The sequence below is a fragment of the Limtongia smithiae genome, assembly GCF_038497785.1.
Source record: "Limtongia smithiae strain NRRL Y-17922 unplaced genomic scaffold V1518scaffold_1, whole genome shotgun sequence".
Classification (NCBI taxonomy): Eukaryota; Fungi; Ascomycota; class Lipomycetes; order Lipomycetales; family Lipomycetaceae; genus Limtongia; species Limtongia smithiae.
In genome coordinates, this window is record NW_027117622.1 from 2731824 (window position 1) to 2748029 (window position 16206).

General features: G+C 52.9%; 9 protein-coding genes and 1 non-coding gene across 10 annotated transcripts; 7 read left to right on the plus strand and 3 right to left on the minus strand.

Annotated features, from left to right (window-relative positions):
* Positions 1-752: 752 nt before the first annotated feature.
* On the plus strand, positions 753-4841 carry V1518DRAFT_411086 (uncharacterized protein). Its single transcript, XM_066902759.1, has 7 exons — positions 753-1269; positions 1324-1617; positions 1675-1787; positions 1839-1934; positions 1985-3148; positions 3198-4106; positions 4163-4841. Exons 1-7 carry the CDS (start codon positions 906-908, stop codon positions 4700-4702), a joined length of 3480 nt encoding a protein of 1159 aa, XP_066762772.1. The 5' UTR covers positions 753-905; the 3' UTR covers positions 4703-4841.
* On the minus strand, positions 4835-5906 carry V1518DRAFT_425325 (uncharacterized protein; the record flags this gene model as incomplete). Its single annotated transcript, XM_066905911.1, has 2 exons — positions 4835-5819; positions 5872-5906. The coding sequence occupies 2 exons, from the start codon at positions 5904-5906 to the stop codon at positions 4835-4837; spliced, it is 1020 nt and encodes a 339-aa protein (XP_066762773.1).
* A 323-nt stretch (positions 5907-6229) lies between these two features.
* V1518DRAFT_t7 lies at positions 6230-6301 on the plus strand. The gene has a single exon. It is a non-coding gene; the product is annotated as a tRNA-Pro (tRNA).
* A 76-nt stretch (positions 6302-6377) lies between these two features.
* Positions 6378-8463, minus strand: V1518DRAFT_411088 (uncharacterized protein). Its single transcript, XM_066902760.1, has one exon. It carries the CDS (start codon positions 8140-8142, stop codon positions 6856-6858), a length of 1287 nt encoding a protein of 428 aa, XP_066762774.1. The 5' UTR covers positions 8143-8463; the 3' UTR covers positions 6378-6855.
* Positions 8464-8594: 131 nt separating this feature from the next.
* On the plus strand, positions 8595-9191 carry V1518DRAFT_403671 (RNA polymerase II subunit A; the record flags this gene model as incomplete). The annotated part of the gene is made up of 1 exon (XM_066901873.1): positions 8595-9191. One exon carries the CDS (start codon positions 8595-8597, stop codon positions 9189-9191), a length of 597 nt encoding a protein of 198 aa, XP_066762775.1.
* A 691-nt stretch (positions 9192-9882) lies between these two features.
* On the plus strand, positions 9883-11348 carry V1518DRAFT_411090 (ammonium transporter AmtB-like domain-containing protein). Its single transcript, XM_066902761.1, has one exon. It carries the CDS (start codon positions 9946-9948, stop codon positions 10954-10956), a length of 1011 nt encoding a protein of 336 aa, XP_066762776.1. The 5' UTR covers positions 9883-9945; the 3' UTR covers positions 10957-11348.
* Positions 11099-12049, plus strand: V1518DRAFT_411091 (uncharacterized protein). The gene has a single exon (XM_066902762.1). The coding sequence runs from the start codon at positions 11161-11163 to the stop codon at positions 11998-12000; it is 840 nt and encodes a 279-aa protein (XP_066762777.1). The 5' UTR covers positions 11099-11160; the 3' UTR covers positions 12001-12049.
* Positions 12028-13508, plus strand: V1518DRAFT_411093 (ketopantoate reductase PanE/ApbA C terminal-domain-containing protein). The gene is made up of 2 exons (XM_066902763.1): positions 12028-12210; positions 12268-13508. Exons 1-2 carry the CDS (start codon positions 12189-12191, stop codon positions 13392-13394), a joined length of 1149 nt encoding a protein of 382 aa, XP_066762778.1. The 5' UTR covers positions 12028-12188; the 3' UTR covers positions 13395-13508.
* Positions 13509-13515: 7 nt separating this feature from the next.
* V1518DRAFT_411096 (uncharacterized protein) lies at positions 13516-15475 on the plus strand. Its single transcript, XM_066902764.1, has 2 exons — positions 13516-14118; positions 14170-15475. Exons 1-2 carry the CDS (start codon positions 13608-13610, stop codon positions 15393-15395), a joined length of 1737 nt encoding a protein of 578 aa, XP_066762779.1. The 5' UTR covers positions 13516-13607; the 3' UTR covers positions 15396-15475.
* Positions 15240-16142, minus strand: V1518DRAFT_411097 (PDCD5-related protein). Its single transcript, XM_066902765.1, has 5 exons — positions 15999-16142; positions 15915-15945; positions 15771-15847; positions 15582-15711; positions 15240-15526 (listed from the first exon to the last, which is right to left on the minus strand). The coding sequence occupies exons 1-5, from the start codon at positions 16121-16123 to the stop codon at positions 15470-15472; spliced, it is 420 nt and encodes a 139-aa protein (XP_066762780.1). The 5' UTR covers positions 16124-16142; the 3' UTR covers positions 15240-15469.
* Between the last annotated feature and the right edge of the window lie 64 nt (positions 16143-16206).

Sequence of the window (16206 nt, forward strand, 5' to 3'; positions counted from 1 at the left end):
CTCAGTGCATCCCTGCTCCGGGTCTTCGTTTGTCATAAGCGCCCAGCCTCATTCTATATAGGCGCCGACGGGTTATCTTCGTTGTCTGGAAGTCAAGTCTAGCAGCGTCGCTTATATTGTCGAGCCGTCCTCCGAGCGGCTCATCAAGTTACCCTGCGTGTCTGCTGACTGTCGGTCCACCGATCCTTCATAGGAACTCACTTAATTCTAGCTCATTATAACGCGCTCACAGCTATATACAGATTGGAACACATATATCACGCATGTATCTGTATACCCTTCCACAATATAGCAGTATTGACTAATACTATTAGAGCTGTATTATGAGGTGGATGTCGGTGTCGAAGAGTGGGTTTGAAAGTAGAGAGGTGATTCGGCAGCAGTGCCACTTCAAACATTGGAAGTTCTAGTTTTATGTCTTGAGCATCCTAAGGGACTTCATATGATCGATATATCAAGAAGCTTAATTTCGCAATATGCAAGGGGTTGCCGAATTGATGCAAATATCTACCGATGGGATGGCTCTGGTAGTTGGCAGTGCGCCGAAGAGGATTGATGCCGCCACAACTTATGTGGAAGGTATTGGATATAAACTAAAGACTCTACCTAATATACAATGACTGTCTCTTAACACGAAATTCTGAAGCGCCAAAAAAACATGGGCTGTTGCTGTGGACAGATGTGTGGTACTGGTAGGGAGGAGGGGGTGCGGCTTCGCGGAGAGTCGCGTCGACGCGTGCATTCCGCGTCTTGTTTAGACCTCGCTTGCTTCTCCCACTCTCCGCGTTGCCCAGCGTCTCGCGTACGCAAACACCACGCCTGACTGTCTTGACAGTACTTCGCGTGCGCAAATTTTTACCGATTCACTATTTGAGGCGACTTTTCAGAACTCTGGCTGCCCTCAAATGCCTTCAGTCACGATGCCTCGAACGCGTCTCCCGAAATCAGTGGCGACAGTCGAATCAGATTCGTCAGCAGATGACTCCGGCAATACTGCGACCAAGAATATCAACAGACCTAAAGGACATTCTAATGATGAGAATTCAAGCGCAGAAGACAGCGACGTGGACAACACCAATGTCGTGGGCAATGTGCTTGATGGCGCGCGTCGCTTTCGTATCAACCGAGCGCAGTCTCAGAAGCAGAAGGAGTTGGGCGCTAAGCAGCCGCGGCGGAAGGCAGCAAAGACCGCTGCGAAGACGGTGAATGCTAAAACTAAGGCGGAAGCTGCTGCTGCAAAAGAAGCTGAGTCGAAGAAGCAAGCTCCGAGTAAGTTCTCTCGTGTGTAGTACATTTACAGTCACGGTTATTAACACGTCTCAGAACGGAAGCGCGCTGCTCCACAGCGCAAGCCGATCGTGAACCCGCCGCCTGAGAGCGATTCCGGAGGCAGCGAGCCTATTTCAGAGTCCGATAGCAGCAACGACAGCTACGATGATCAGGACGCGACACCGCCTTTTAAGCGGCGAGGTCGTATGCCAAAGGCGGCATCAGCCAACACGATGGGTCGTGTCAAAAACTCCAAGTCAACCAATACTATGCGCAAACGCGCGTCCAATGCGACGATTGATTCAAGTGAAACGTCATCCAAGGAGATAACTGAGAATCTGCTGTTTGGTAACTGCCACTGACCCTTTTGTCCCGTTAGTGGCACCCACTAACAGTCGTGCGTAGAGGCTGTGAAGGATCCTGACACCGCACTACCGGATATAGCAATTGACTGGATTCATTCCTACGAGAAGGATAAGACTGCTGCGCTACAAGAGATGGTCAACTTCATCATACAGGTGTGTGCGCCCGGTTACTTGATATATGCTCTCGCTAATGGACACTGTTAGTGTTGTGGCTCTAACCTGACTGTCACCGCTTACGACGTTGAAGATCAAGACTCTGCAGCGCAAACACTCGCCCAGATTCAAGAAGTATTTGGAAAGGTAAATATCCGCGCGTCTCGTTGACGTCACGACGACTAACGAGTGTTCAGACCCAAGGAGCAGAGTACCCACTCGCTAGCAAGAAACCTGAGTTCAAGGGATTTCGCGTCAATCTACTTAAGTTTTTCGGTGAAGTTGTGAGCAAGAGCGCTGATCGCGAGTTGCTTTACAATGATCCGTCTCTGATGGAAAGTTTGCGGATATGGATTACAGCAATGTCTAGTTCGACTCTCCGACCATTTCGGCATACATCAACGACTATCGGTCTGTGCATTTTGACGCGCTTATGTGAAATCGCGGCCAAAATTGCTAAGACGACTGGAAGTGCGACAAAGTTGCTCGAGAAGGAGAACGAGAAAGCACGACCCGTGAAAGACAAGGTCCAGAAGTTACAGGGTACCGTTGACGACTATGCTCAGAAGATGGAAGTCATTGATGAAATCATGCACGACATTTTCGATACAATTTTCGTTCACCGCTATCGCGACATCGACTTCAAGATTCGGACTGAATGCATGCGTGAACTCGGCAAGTGGATGGAGACTTTTCCAGATACTTTCTTTGAAGGGCAATATTTACGTTACATGGGTTGGATGTTGTCCGATGCTCAGGCTGCTACTCGTCTTGCCGTTATCAAAGGCCTGGGCAAACTTTACGGAGACAGTTATTACATTGGCGGTCTTCGGCAGTTTACAGAACGGTTTAGACCACGACTGATTGAAATCGCATTGCAAGATGTTGATCACTCAGTCCGCATTGCTGCCGTTGGACTATTGGAGTCAGTCAGAGCTGTGGGATTTCTGGAGCAAGAAGATATTGACGAAGTTTGCGGTCTTTGCTTTGACACTAACCCGCACGTACGAAAGGCGGCCGCAGGCTTCTTTTTATCAAGTGTTAGAGAAGCATCCTCCGAGATATTGGGAGAGCTTGGTAGTGAGTCTGAAGTCCGTGATCACCTCGCCAGAGATGAAGACGAGATTGAAAACCAAGAAGATTCCGAGGAAAGTCCACGAGAAATTAATTCACACTCCAAAATTCACAAGTCATGGTTTTTGCTCAAGACTATTGTCGAGTCATTTGAGTCGTTTAATGACACGGGCAGCATCGGAAATCCAATCAAGTTGTCGAAGTTAGAAGCCTACATCAGCGGCAGTACCGAATCCCGTTTTTCTATTGCCGCTCAATCGCTGTGGGAACAGCTACCTTCCATGCCAGTATGTTTATGTGATTCTTCTACTTTCGACTCTTGCTAATCGGTAACAGGATTGGACGCAAATTGTCGACTATGCACTTTACGATCACTCAGTGTCGGCGGATTTGGACGACGATTCCATCACTAACCGGATCAGAAAGTGCATCAGCCTGACTACTCAGCAGGAGCATATCATCCTAGAGATCGTGACTGGAGCCGTCAGAGCTGCGATGGCAATTCTTGAGGCGCCTCTAGATCGTCGCATGAAGGTCGTTGCGGCTGAACGCGCCGAACTTGTTGATGAAATGACGGGCAAGTTGATTGCACTGATGCCGCGGCTAATGGCGAAGTTTTCTGCGGATCCAGACACGGCACGTAACGTTATTCGATTACACAACATCATCAATTTGGATGGTTATACTCGGTTGCGACAGAAGATAACATATGAGACTGTTTTGCACAAGTTTGCGGAATACTTTATGACGTTTAATGACGCGGCGCTAATTAGAGAGTTCGCTTATGCTGCAGCTGCGGGACTCAAGTGCGAATATTTGTCGGATACCGTGGATACGGTTACTCATGATCTGCTTGATGATCTTGTGGTGCAATTCCGCCATATCATGAACGACGTACCCGACCTTGACACTGCGTTGCTAAGCGAAGAAACTATTTCAAAGACTTACGTTATTCTCAGCAAACTTGTGCATCTTGCGCCGGTCGTTGATATTTCCGAGCCGGTGGATAATACAACTGCAGAGTCTTGTTGCACATTGCTGGGTCGCTCTTCCCTGAATAGGGAGAGCGAGATCGTCGTTCTAATCGAAGTTACTTCATTGCTGCGATACTACAGCATGTGGACAATAAAAAAATCAATGGACTCGCATATTGCTCTTGATAACGTGAATTTGCTCCACAATATCATTTCCAACTTTTCCGATATTTTGCAGTTGTCGGATGTTAACAAAAATTTGAGACTTATGGTATGTATTGTACTTCGTGTAGTTGATTATCGTGTTACTAACTTGGAGAAATATAGGCTTGTCTAGCCATCATTGATGTCGTCACTTCGCTGAACATTTACGACAGACAAGAAGGCGCGAATGTCGATGGTCTTGCACTCACGCTGTCTGCCGCGAACCAGAAGGCCGTGATGAAGATGTTTGTGACCGACGAGAAAGTCTACGGGAAATTGATTGGCGCAAAGTTGTTGACCAAAGCTCGGAAGCTCAAAGATGGTGGCGCTGATGACGCAGAGGCAGATGCCGAAGAAGGCGGAAGTGACAAGTCGGACGATGACGAGGAGGAGAACGAGGATATGGAAATCAACGAGGAAGAAACCCCTGGCGATGAAGGCGTGGTCGGGCAGGATGTTGTGACGCAGAAAGTTTTGCAGAAGATGAAGGCAGAGCTCGAACTCTGCGAGCTTGCGGGCAAGATCGTTGTTGGCATCATCGGTTCATCTATTGACAAGAAGCATGCTGCTCGTCTGGTACTCAATGCCCGTGCTCTGGGACCAGCGTTGGAACGCATCGTCAAGGAACTAGCTCCTCTTCTCGCTGTGACAGCTACGAAATAGAAGACGTGATGTAAACATGATGCCTCTAGCTTTGTATTTTTAGCTAATTTGCGCATATACAATAGTATGTGTGTCTGTAATTCTATGATACAAGGCAGTTGATTATTTTGTGAACTAATATACAAAGTACTTTTATTTATCTCCAAATCTATCCTGTTGCCGCTTGTCGACAATGCCTCTATACCGGTTTATGACCCGCTCGCGTTCAGCTTCGAGCACCATGCGCTCAGCAAGCGTACCGGACGCCTTTGGCACGTTAATCGTTTTCTTCGTCGGTGCACTCAACACCGGCGGTGCTTCCGCAATCTCACCAAACGCCGGTGGCGGCGGCCGCGTGAGCTTCTTCCATGGATCTGGCGAGCGTGAGCGCTTCGACTTAAGCTCCTGATACCGTCGCTCCTCAGCCTCGTCGTCGCTGTAATCGACGGAGCCGTCGGCGTCAACGTCAGCGTCATTGCCCTTGGATTTTGACGGAAATACTTGGCCGTTCGCGATGGCCTTTTCGCGTTTTCGTTGCTGCCGCACAGCTGCGGCCGAAGGTACACCTGACCGCGCGCGGATTACGGGCAGTTGCGTATCGACGCGGCGTGAGAACTCGGCAAAGGACTCGCCCGGCTGAATACTTAACGATCTCAACTGCTTCTCGCGCTCTAATTTCGCTGCCGCTTCCGCCGCGGCCTTGGTCTGCTGCTTCATCGGCGTCTTCTTCTTTGATTCTGCAGATTCTGTCGCAGAGGAAGTTCGCTTCTTGGTGTCATTATCATTAGCACCGCCGTTAACTGCATCGCCAGCTTGCTGAGCTGGTACCGGCACGCCCATTCGTTGTAGCACGTGCAAGAACGCACGCGGTGTCGTGCCGCCCTTCGTGTCGTCCATAGACTTGCCAACTTTCTTCCTTTGCTTGATCTGAATTGCTCCATCTCTACGGGCTGGCTTTGCTTTCTCTAAAACTGCCGTTGTATTCGTCGACGAGTTAGTACCTGGCTTGCATTTGGAACCCGCATTGAAGTCGTTCTCTTTCGAGCCTGTGATCTCGAGGCTGTATTTCTTCGCGCGTAGCGCTTTCTTGTCGATGACGGGCGGCGAGTGCTGCCTTTCTCTTCGCGAGCCTGGGACTCTAGCCCACGGTTAGACATAAGCAATTCCTCAACTACACTAAAATAGCATACCTTTTCTTCTTGTTCTGAAACCGTTTCAGAGCCATAGTGAGACGGCGAGAGCGAACCAGCGAGGTAGGTTGGTCGCGAACTTGCGCTTGAGCATTTGAAGTTGGGAGGAATTTGCAAACTCCTAAGGCTTCAAAGTGAGATGTCATCACTACTTGGCACAAAACATAATGAAATTTACGCCGACGCGTATAGGCGAGACTCGGGATTCGAGTTCATGAAATACACGCTTCTAATTAGTCTTACTTCAAATAGAAATAGCAACATCATCGCTAAATATGTCAAGCAAATTAGACCACGTGATCTTACCCTTCCTAAATGCTGCAGTATGAAATACTGTACAAGAGATTTTCTTAAAGTTGGCCGTGTGGTCTAGTAGTATGATACTCGCTTTGGGTGCGAGTGGTCCTGGGTTCAATTCCCAGCTCGGCCCGATATTTTTTTGGTCCCTGTATATATGAAAGTTTGTTGCACCAGTTTTTTGATGCCGATAAGTGTGCCTAATTTTGGGAGGACATTTATTTAAATCGCTGCTGATAAAGCTAGTAGAACGACAGAAAGCCCGCCAGCACAGAGCGTAAGTCTCTGTAGACAGCGATTGATTGATGAACAGCATCTACGCAACCAATGGGGAGCAATAGATGCAGCAGGCGGTCTCATATGACGCGCAAGAGTATTAAGAATCTAGGGAAACAATGTGGTAGAGTACATGCAAACGACAAGGACATAATGGATGCAAATTAGAGATAACCCCAAAACACCAACAAACAGTACAATACCAAAAACAGGTCCGTGATTAAGCAACAAAAGAAGATATGTTATATGCTGGTATGAGGTATGATGCATGATCTATGTATGTACAGCTGTGTATGTACATATATGTGTGTGTGCAATGAATGAATGTGAACGAATAATGCGTACTACAGGCGGTGATTGTATATGCATGCATCTGGTATCTGACATGCATGTTTGCATGTCTTTGTAGATTTAGTGAACACCGATGACGGAAAGCTCCAGAGTCCACATTCGCCGCACGTGCACCTTGATTTCCAACTCGGGATCGAAGCCGTCAACTCCCGTTAGAGTTAATTGATCCCACCAGCATTTTCTCGCCGGCTTTCGCCAGAACAGAAGAAGCTTCTGCGCCATGGGGTTAAGAATCTCTTCCTGCGCATGGTCGGTGGCGAGCTCATTGAGTTCAGATCCTGCGGGAACAGGAGCTGGCGTTGTGGCAAGTAGACGAACCAGCGCGAGGGAGCTGATGACCGTCTTGCCAGGCTCGCGTTCTCGGAAACCCCACTCGTCCTTGGGATGAAATCCAGAGGAACACAGCATATCAAGAAGGTGCTTCTCGGCGGTACCAGCGGCTTTGAAATGCTCGGGCGTTTCGCCGTGTGGCAATTCGGTCGTCGTTGGTGAAGAAGAAGCGGTTGTACCAGAGGCGGCGGCGGGCTGGGACGGATGTTCAGCCAATTGGCGAGCACGCTTGAGAGCAGAGAAGATGCCACGCTCGCAGAGTAGTTTCTTGGCGACGCCGATTTTAAGCTGGACCATGTCCGCGAAATTGGGTGACTCGAGGGTGTAGTCGTCCTTGTAGAGCGGATCGTATGCGACGGGGAGATGAACAGGGTGCTCTGCCGAGGGCAGCCGGAACGAGGAGCTGCTGCTGTCGTGGTGGGAATGCGAGTAGTGCAGTATGCGCGAGAGTCGTCGAGAGGAGGATGTGGGGCTCACCGGGGAGGGAGATGAGGGTGACGCAATATGGTGGTAGTGGCGGATTGTGGAAGGAGGGATGATGTAGTAGTCCAGATCCTCCTGCAAGATAATGATGGCGGGCTTGGCAGCGAGGATGGCGGCAGGCGAAGAGGCTGCGGCAGCGGGTCCACCCAGTGGCGACGACAAAGGCGACGCAGTAGGGGATGGCTGCAGAGATTTCGCCGCGGTGCGGAAAGTGTCTAGGACATACTGAAGACATTGAGGCGAGAAGTCTATGGCGAGGACGCTGGCGGAGGAGATGGTGGAGACCATATGACCCTGGCCGTCGACAAAGACGCCGTTCGGGAAGAGTCCGAGCAGGATAGACTCGGGGAGGCTCATGAGTTCCTCGCGGGGGAGGTAGAAGTTGTGGCCGCGGAGATCGAGCGTGATGATGGAGTCGGGAGCGGTGGTCGCTGAGACGAAGCCGGGGAAGAGTGCGGGTGCCTGAGCGTGAACCTGGGTGATGACCGAGGCGGCGGCGTCCGGAGCAGCGGCGCCGAAGGAGGGCGCGGCCATGGCGGCGAGCGCGGGCAACGGGGTGTACGGCGGAGGCGGCGCTGCGGGATCGTCGTCGGCGGAAGCGGCGTATTCGACGATGGGGAAGGATTTCGACTGCACGGTGGGCGGCGGGAAAGGGGGTAGCCGGGATAAGTCGTTATGGAGAGGTGAGGAGCCGTGAAGGTGGAGTGTTTGTTGTGGGGCTCTGTTTATCTTTCATGTGCATGCGCCCTTTGGCCAGCCACCCACCGTGCCATTGATTTACCCAAGTTCCAGCACTAGTCGCCGGGCAATGCCGTTCAGACGACTATCATCCAAGGGAATTGGCCTCGAGCAGCTTCTGGCCGGCAATGGGGGTCGCACTGCGTGACTTGCCCGACAGCACTCATGCAGACGCCCTGAAGGGGTTTGTAGTCATGTTCACAACCAGCAACAGACCTTCACTGTCGTCAAACTCCACCCACACCGCCATGCCTGAGTCCCTACGCTTCTGCACTGTCTGCGCGTCAAACCAGAACCGCTCGATGGAGGCCCACAAGGTTCTTCATGCGGCCGGCTACGACGTCGCCTCTTTCGGAACTGGCTCCGCCGTGCGCCTGCCCGGCCCCTCTATCGACCGCCCCAACATCTACATGTTTGGCACGCCGTACGAAGACATCTACAACGAACTCACCGCCAAAGACCTGCGGCTGTACACGCAAAATGGCGTGCTCTCCATGATCGACCGCAATCGCCACATCAAGCGCGCGCCGGAGCGGTGGCAAGAGCAGCGGGCAACCTTCGACATTGTCGTCACATGCGAGGAGCGCTGCTTTGACGCCGTCTGCGACGACCTGCTCAACCGCGGCCAACGTCTCAACCGTCTCGTGCACGTCATCAACATCGACATCCGCGACAATCAGGATGAGGCCGCTATCGGTGCGAAGGCCATTCTCCGTCTCGCGGATATGCTCACCACCGCCGCTCAGAAAGCCCCCGAGATCGAGACAGTCATGCTTGACGTCCTCACAAAGTGGCAGGTCGAGAACCCCAGCTTTCCTGCACTGCATGCCATCTGTTATTTTTGAATGCTTTAGACTGAGTTCTTGGAGTTTGGGTCGTCTCTTTTGCGCCATAGTGTATATATCGCTTGCACCAATCAAGTTGTCATCACCAGCACTCACCAACCGTGGTCTCTGATCCTGCACATGCTTTTCCTCACTTCTTTTGGCAGACACTTGGTATCGCCGTCGGCAATCCGTGAAAAATTACACGTGCCTGGCCGGGGCAACGACGCCTTCCTTCCACCATCTTCCGTCTCCGGTGGAAGCCACACATATCACCACTGTCCTATGATTTCGTATATCGCCGCGAGATTTGCAGCTTGCCACCCACCGGCTCTGGTATAAGTACCTAATCTCGCCATGATCTCTGCCTCTTTGATCACCCTCTTCCCTACGCCCTTACCAACCCTCCCCGCCGCGCCCGGCCGGGCCTTACACTATGGCTTCCAACACTACCGAGGAAGTGCCGTTGCTTGAATACAACACTGGCGACGTGGCTTACGTCCTAGTGTCCTACTCCGCAGTTTTCACTATGATCCCCGGCCTCGCATGCCTCTACTCCGGTCTAGTTCCACGCAAGTCCTCCACCTCGCTCGTTGTATTGTGTATGGTGGCTGCGGCTGTGTGCATGTTCCAGTGGTATTTTTGGGGCTACTCACTCGCATTCTCGTCTACAGCAACCAACGGATTTATCGGCAATCTTCAGCAATTTGGGCTTCGCAACATTGCATTCAACACGCTCACCAATGGGCCCGAGATCCCGGAGATCCTATTCGTCATGTTTCAGGGCTTGTTTTGTGCCGTCACCGGCGCGATTATCGTCGGCGCGTCCGCCGAGCGCGGACGTCTTATCCCAGTTTTCGCCTTCTGCTTCGTTTGGGCTACATTGGTCTACTGCCCGCTCACGTGCTGGATCTGGAATAGCAACGGATGGGCGGCCAAATTTGGTGTTCTCGACTACGCTGGCGGCGGCCCCGTTGAGATCGGATCTGGCTTCAGCGGACTCGCCTATGCCTGGGTGCTAGGTCCCCGATTGGAGCGCACTCGCGCAAATTCACATCCGCACGACCTCATCCGCGTCGCCATTGGCACCCTCTTTCTTTGGTTCGGCTGGCTTGCGTTCAATGGCGCGTCGTCGCTTGGTGCAAATTTCAAGGCGCTGTACGCGTGCTTCAACTCGAGTTCCACGGCCGTGACCGCGATGCTCTCGTGGTGTCTCATCGACTTCGTCCGCCAATCGCGCGTGCATCCAGTCGCCTTGAGCTCTGGCATCATCTCCGGTCTCGTCGCCGCCACACCTACCTCCGGTATGATCTCTTTCTGGTCCTCAGCCGTGCTCGGACTCGTCACTGGCCCGATCTGCTACCTCGGAACGCAGCCCAGATTCAAGACCTGGCTCCGCATCGACGACTCCATGGACATCCTCGTGGAACATGGCGTCGCCGGCATTATCGGATTACTTTGGAACGCATTTTTTGCCATGGACTCCATCATCGCCTCGGACGGCGCCACCCTCGGAGTGGCCGGTGGCTGGCTGAACCGCAACTGGGTGGTGCTCGGCAAGCAGATTGCATACATTTGTGCGTGCGCTGGATATTCGTTCGTTGTATCGACCATCATTTGCCATGTTATCAATCGGATACCTGGACTTCGCCTGCGCGCGGATGAAAAAGTGGAGATGTGCGGCATGGACTGTGAAGTTGGCCTGGTTGAGCTCGACGTTACCGTCGTCACGGAGGCCATGCCGCGGGAGACGGGCGGAAAGACCGAAGTTCAAGGATTTTGTTAAACTTCTGATTTGACGATAACTTGTATATACCTTTCTTTGTACATTTTAAAATATCTTACGGAATATGCTCCAAAAATACGTTTGCGGTCGAGAAAGTTATAACGAAGGCAGGGTGTGGCGGTGTTGGGCGCCACTTCCATCAGCGCTCCCTCCACAACTTTTTGATTCACACCCACATCTCATCCGTGCCATGGACCAACACCAATGACCCTGCGGCCCGGCCCCCGCCTCACGCACCATGTCGCCGCTGCGATTAAAGAAGTGCGCTGCAACACCAACTCCCAGCGGATACAACTTGGTCCTGCCCAGCATGCACTCCGCGACGATGTCGTCCGGTCCCTTATCGACTTCTGCCGCTCGTCGATCACGCAGCTGATACGAGTGCACAACACAAGCAGCAGCAGCAGCGGCGGCGGCGGCGACGGTGGTACGGTGGATGTTGCCGTCACTGATCCGAAACGGCTGCGGTTCATTCGCACTGCGTCGTTCATTCTCCTCCGCGAAGCGGCAAAGGACCTCAAGAGCTCGCCCGACTTGCGGCTCTGGCTTTCCGAGGACGAGATCGATTGTGTGTTCGACGAAGTACACTTGTTTGAGGAAGCCAAGAGGGCCTTCAAGCTGTCGCCGCTGTCGGGGTCTCAGAATATTGACTTGGAGACTGTGACGGGCACAACTATGCTGGCGGAGCCAGCGCATACAGCGCAGACAGCGCTGGCGGCTATGACGCGGTCTGCGACGGTTTTTCTGGAGGCTGCAGAGAGTTCTATAATGACTTCCGCACCAGTGCTGACTACTCGGCAACAGCAGGTAGCCGCGTTATTACAGGCGGCACGCTTGTCCAGTAGCGGGACAAGGCAAGCATTCCCGTCACAGACCGTACCGGCGCTCAGAAGCAAGCCGGCCCCGACGATATCGGTGATAGATGCAAATTTAGGGGACTCTGCAACGACGTTTGTACGGTTGATGCTGGAGGCGCAGAAGAAGGTTGCATATGAGGGTGACGTAGTATCACCGTCCAGAGGCAGAATGAGAAGAAGGAAATGAGTAGAATGATCTTTGTACATAGCCACTGCATGAATCACACAACTTACGGATTATATTATCAGCAGCTCCTTGTTGAAGCAGCTTGGCAAGCATGATGATACGTTCGGCCAGGTTGTAACGCCCATGATTTCTCTTTAGAATCGCCACCAGTCAGTGCCGGACGCCAATGTCGCGGCATACTCCAACGAATGGACCCGTCCCGTAGAATATGTATATATCACCTCTCCTTGCAACTAGTTCTGCATAGATGCTAACTATGTCGTACAGATGTTCTTGGTCTTGGAAGTATCGGCCGTCTAATTGCCTACGGCCTGCGCACCGCGCCAGACGTGCCCTCGATATCTGTGATACTGCGGAACGAAACGCAGGCCGCCAACTTCACCAGCGCCGGGTCGACTATTGGCGTCATAACTCGCGACGACGCAGGGACTATTCAAACTGACTATGCAAGCGGTTTCGAGGCCATCGCGTTACCACGTTGTCGAGGACGTGATATTCGTGATCTTGTGGTCTGCACGAAGTCGACACAGGTCGTATCGGCACTGAGCGCATTGAAGGAATCCATCTCGGTGCGGTCGAATATATTACTTCTACAGAATGGAATGGGCATACACGGCGAGCTGGCAAAGTTATGGCCGCTGGGGGAGGAGAATGAGAGACCGTCGATATATATCGGGATCAACACGCACGGATGCACAATGCCGCCCGAAAGTGGCGAGTGTCTCGTCGAGCATAGAGGCGTGGGCACCATAGAAATTGCCAAAATGTTATGGGACACTATTACTTCTCAACCGAACGACGAGAAAGGAGACGATGACACCTACATGCTTACCGAACTTACCAAGTCGTCATTGCTACACGCGAACTGCGTTTCCTGCACCGACGTGCTGAAAGCACAAATCGACAAGATGATCGTCAACTGCTGCATCAATCCGCTTACCGCATTCTACAATGTCCCCAACGGGGCCGTCGCGACCTCGCCACAACTGCGTAACGCCTCCGCCCTCGTGATCGCGGAGGCAGTGGCGGTCCTCAGCCAAATCCCCGAGCTGCGAAACCAACTCTCCGACGCGGCGCGAAAGGTGATATTTAACTCCGCGCGATTGCGCGAGGTCGTACTCGCAGTCGCGATGACCACGCGGTTCAATGTGTCCTCGATGCGGGCGGATGTTCTCGCGCAGAGGGGGGTAAGCGAGATTGCAAATTTGAACGGGTATATAAGAGAAGCCGGGGAGAGGCTTGGGATAGATACACCGGCAAATAGCGTGCTCGCAGACGCCATTGAAGTGTTGGCAAGCGGTGAGATGGCGAGCGAGCGGAGGGCAATTGTGGAGAGCGTGCTTGGTATTGACTGTTCTGCGCTAGACAGGGAGCTATATCACGACTGTATATAAGGCATGTAGTGGCATATTGCATTGAATCATAAAGAATGTGTAAACAGGCGTTGTGTCCAATTGGTGGTGGACGAGAAGTCGATATCACGAGGAATCAAATTCAAGTTCGCAATGCGTTCAACGAGGGGCTGAAGATTCCACCATACCACCAACACTTTCACAAACCAGTCCCCAGAGCCACCACTGTAACGGCCTCCCCACTCCAGTGCTTGAATGTACCGTTGGGCGTGGCGTCAACCATGGAGAGCGCTTTCCAGTCTGTCCCCGACGAGCCTGCCAACCAACCTTGATAGCCTTCCGCCGACAACCGTCCACACTTTCGCCCCATGGCTCACCAGCAGCAGACACAACGCCCGTCCGTCACCGCGGGCCCGAATATTCCGCCGCTCTATATCCACGACCGCACCGCGCTGCGACGGACTGTACTCCTGGCGCGAGGAGCTCATGCGCCGTGCGTTCCTCGACGCCGAGCCGACGTATCTGGAGCTGCGTATGGCGGTGCGCGGGTGGAAGCGACAGGTCAAGAAGAAGAGAAAGAGCAGAGTCAAGTACCCAGCGGGCATGCCGAGTCCAAAGAAGCGCCGGTTCTTGATGTTGCAGTCGCTGTACAGTATGTACGAGCATCACTTCCGATACAGACTCGACAAGGACATCGACTCGCAGATACCCAACCGCCTACCTCTACGAACATCGGATATTCTTGCGAGCCGAAGACAACGAACATGTGAGTTATCGGATTTTCATGCGGCGCGCTGTGCTAATGCTGTGTTCATAGACGTCTATGCAGGGAACGACACCGGCATGTTTCTTGCGTTCGGGCTGACCCAGGCGCCGAAGGCGCCGCCAGTCACGTTAGTGACGCGGGACAGACGCCGACTCAATTGGTTCAAGTCTGGAGGCTCAATTCTCACATTACGCGAGAATCGCAGCAATGTAATTGAATCCAGCAAGAAAATACCGTCGCAGGATATACCTCAAACAATGCACGACGGCTCCTCCGCCATACAGAACATCATCATCTGCGGCAACTCCGGCAACATATTACACGTGCTCAAGGCGTTGCGTCACCGAATTAGCGCTCTTACAAATGTCCTCATAATTGACGGAGACCTCGGTGTGCTTGCCGATATCAGAAAGATGTGGTCGTCGCCGGTGTCGCGGCCGACGGTGCTGCTCGGTTTGAGCACGCACAAATGCAGGGCTGTTCGAGAGGGCAAGTACGATGTGGTCGAGTATAAGCGCTCCGGGAGCCTGATGGTAGCAGAAGTGCCGCGGGTAGAGGTTTCAGGCGAAGTCAGTGCAATACGCAGAGTTGGGGTTCTACGGAGACTGAAGAAAGTCAACACCCGGGGCCGTCATTCCAAGACCGAAAGGATGAGGATACATCTGCTGCGACGTGCGCTGGAGAAGATCAACACAGAGGAAGACAGGATGCTGGGACTTCAGCACGAATCGAAGCTAAGGCTCCGCGGCAGGCGCGGGTACACAGAGACGCTGCTCGACAAGCTCGTAAGTGCTCAGGCGCTCGGGACTGTCGAGGTTACATACAAAGAGATCATCACAGAGCAGATCCGACGGATGATAATCCAGAGCTGCATCGGCTCGATCTCGGCGATCGTGAACGCTCCGAAGGGGCGCGTGCCGCTTACAGAGCTGCGCGAAGCGTCGCGCTTGATCATCCGTGAAACGGTCAAAGTACTTCACAAGCTGCCAGAGGTGCAGCAGCACTTTTCACCGTATGAGCTGCAGGCAAACTTCAGCGTGGAGCCGTTACTCGAGAGCGTGCTTGATGTTGCCAGACGAACAGTCGACGACAGTGACGACGCAGAGCACTCGGCGAAGGAAGATAACTACTCGAATATGCGGCATCTGAACAAGTATATCGTTGACTCGGGCCGCGTCATGGACGTGAACACGCCAGTAAATGCAATAATCGTGTCGCTTGTGCGAGATATCGCGCGGCAAAAACGCATTGGGATGGAGGAACGGGCATCACAGTGAGCACCAGGACATGGCCGCACATTCTGGCATACATATAGACTGTATATTTAGGTTGTAAATAACAAGGGACATGGTTATAAGTTGTCGAGGTCATCGTCGGAGTCGTCGAGTTCGTACCGACGCGTTTGGTACTGCCGCTGTTAGTCGCGCACGAATCGAAGAGTAATTCCGAAGAGCAGCACCCACCACAATCTTTGTTTCGTGCGCCTTTGTCTCCTCTTTCGAGATTTGGTCGAGGAGGCTGATGAGCTCGCTTTCGTCGACACGGTTGCGGATTTGGCCGGTGCGCGCCATCTGAATGAGCAGGTCCTCGACGCTGAGGAAAGAGAATTTAGTAGACAGCCCAGTCAAGACAGCAAAAGTAAGAGCACCCACCCCTTGGCCTTCTGCTGCTTGACGATGCGAATGCGCGACAGGCGCTCGCGTGCCGTTGGCGTGAGAATCTGTGCAATCTGTCGTCGCCAAACATCAGCGTCCACTACGTGCTCACCACCCAGGCTCAAAAGTAGTAGCTCGCACCATTGCAGCACGTGCATCGTCCTCGCTGGCTCTACATCACGTCAGCTGAATGAATTTGGTGTGCAAGAACAAAGTAGTACTGACCGCTGCTCGTCGGACGCACCAGCACCGCCGGCACTGTTCTGGGGTGGCCGTGGCGCAGAGCCTTGCCGCCGCTGCAGCTCTGCGAGCCGCGCCTGTCGAATTGCTTGGAGCTCGCTGTCGTCCATAGCGTAGTGCGGGATGAGTGGTTCTGGTGATAGCGAGGACGGCGCGGAGGTGATGGTCATATAAACCGGCGGTTTGAACCGGC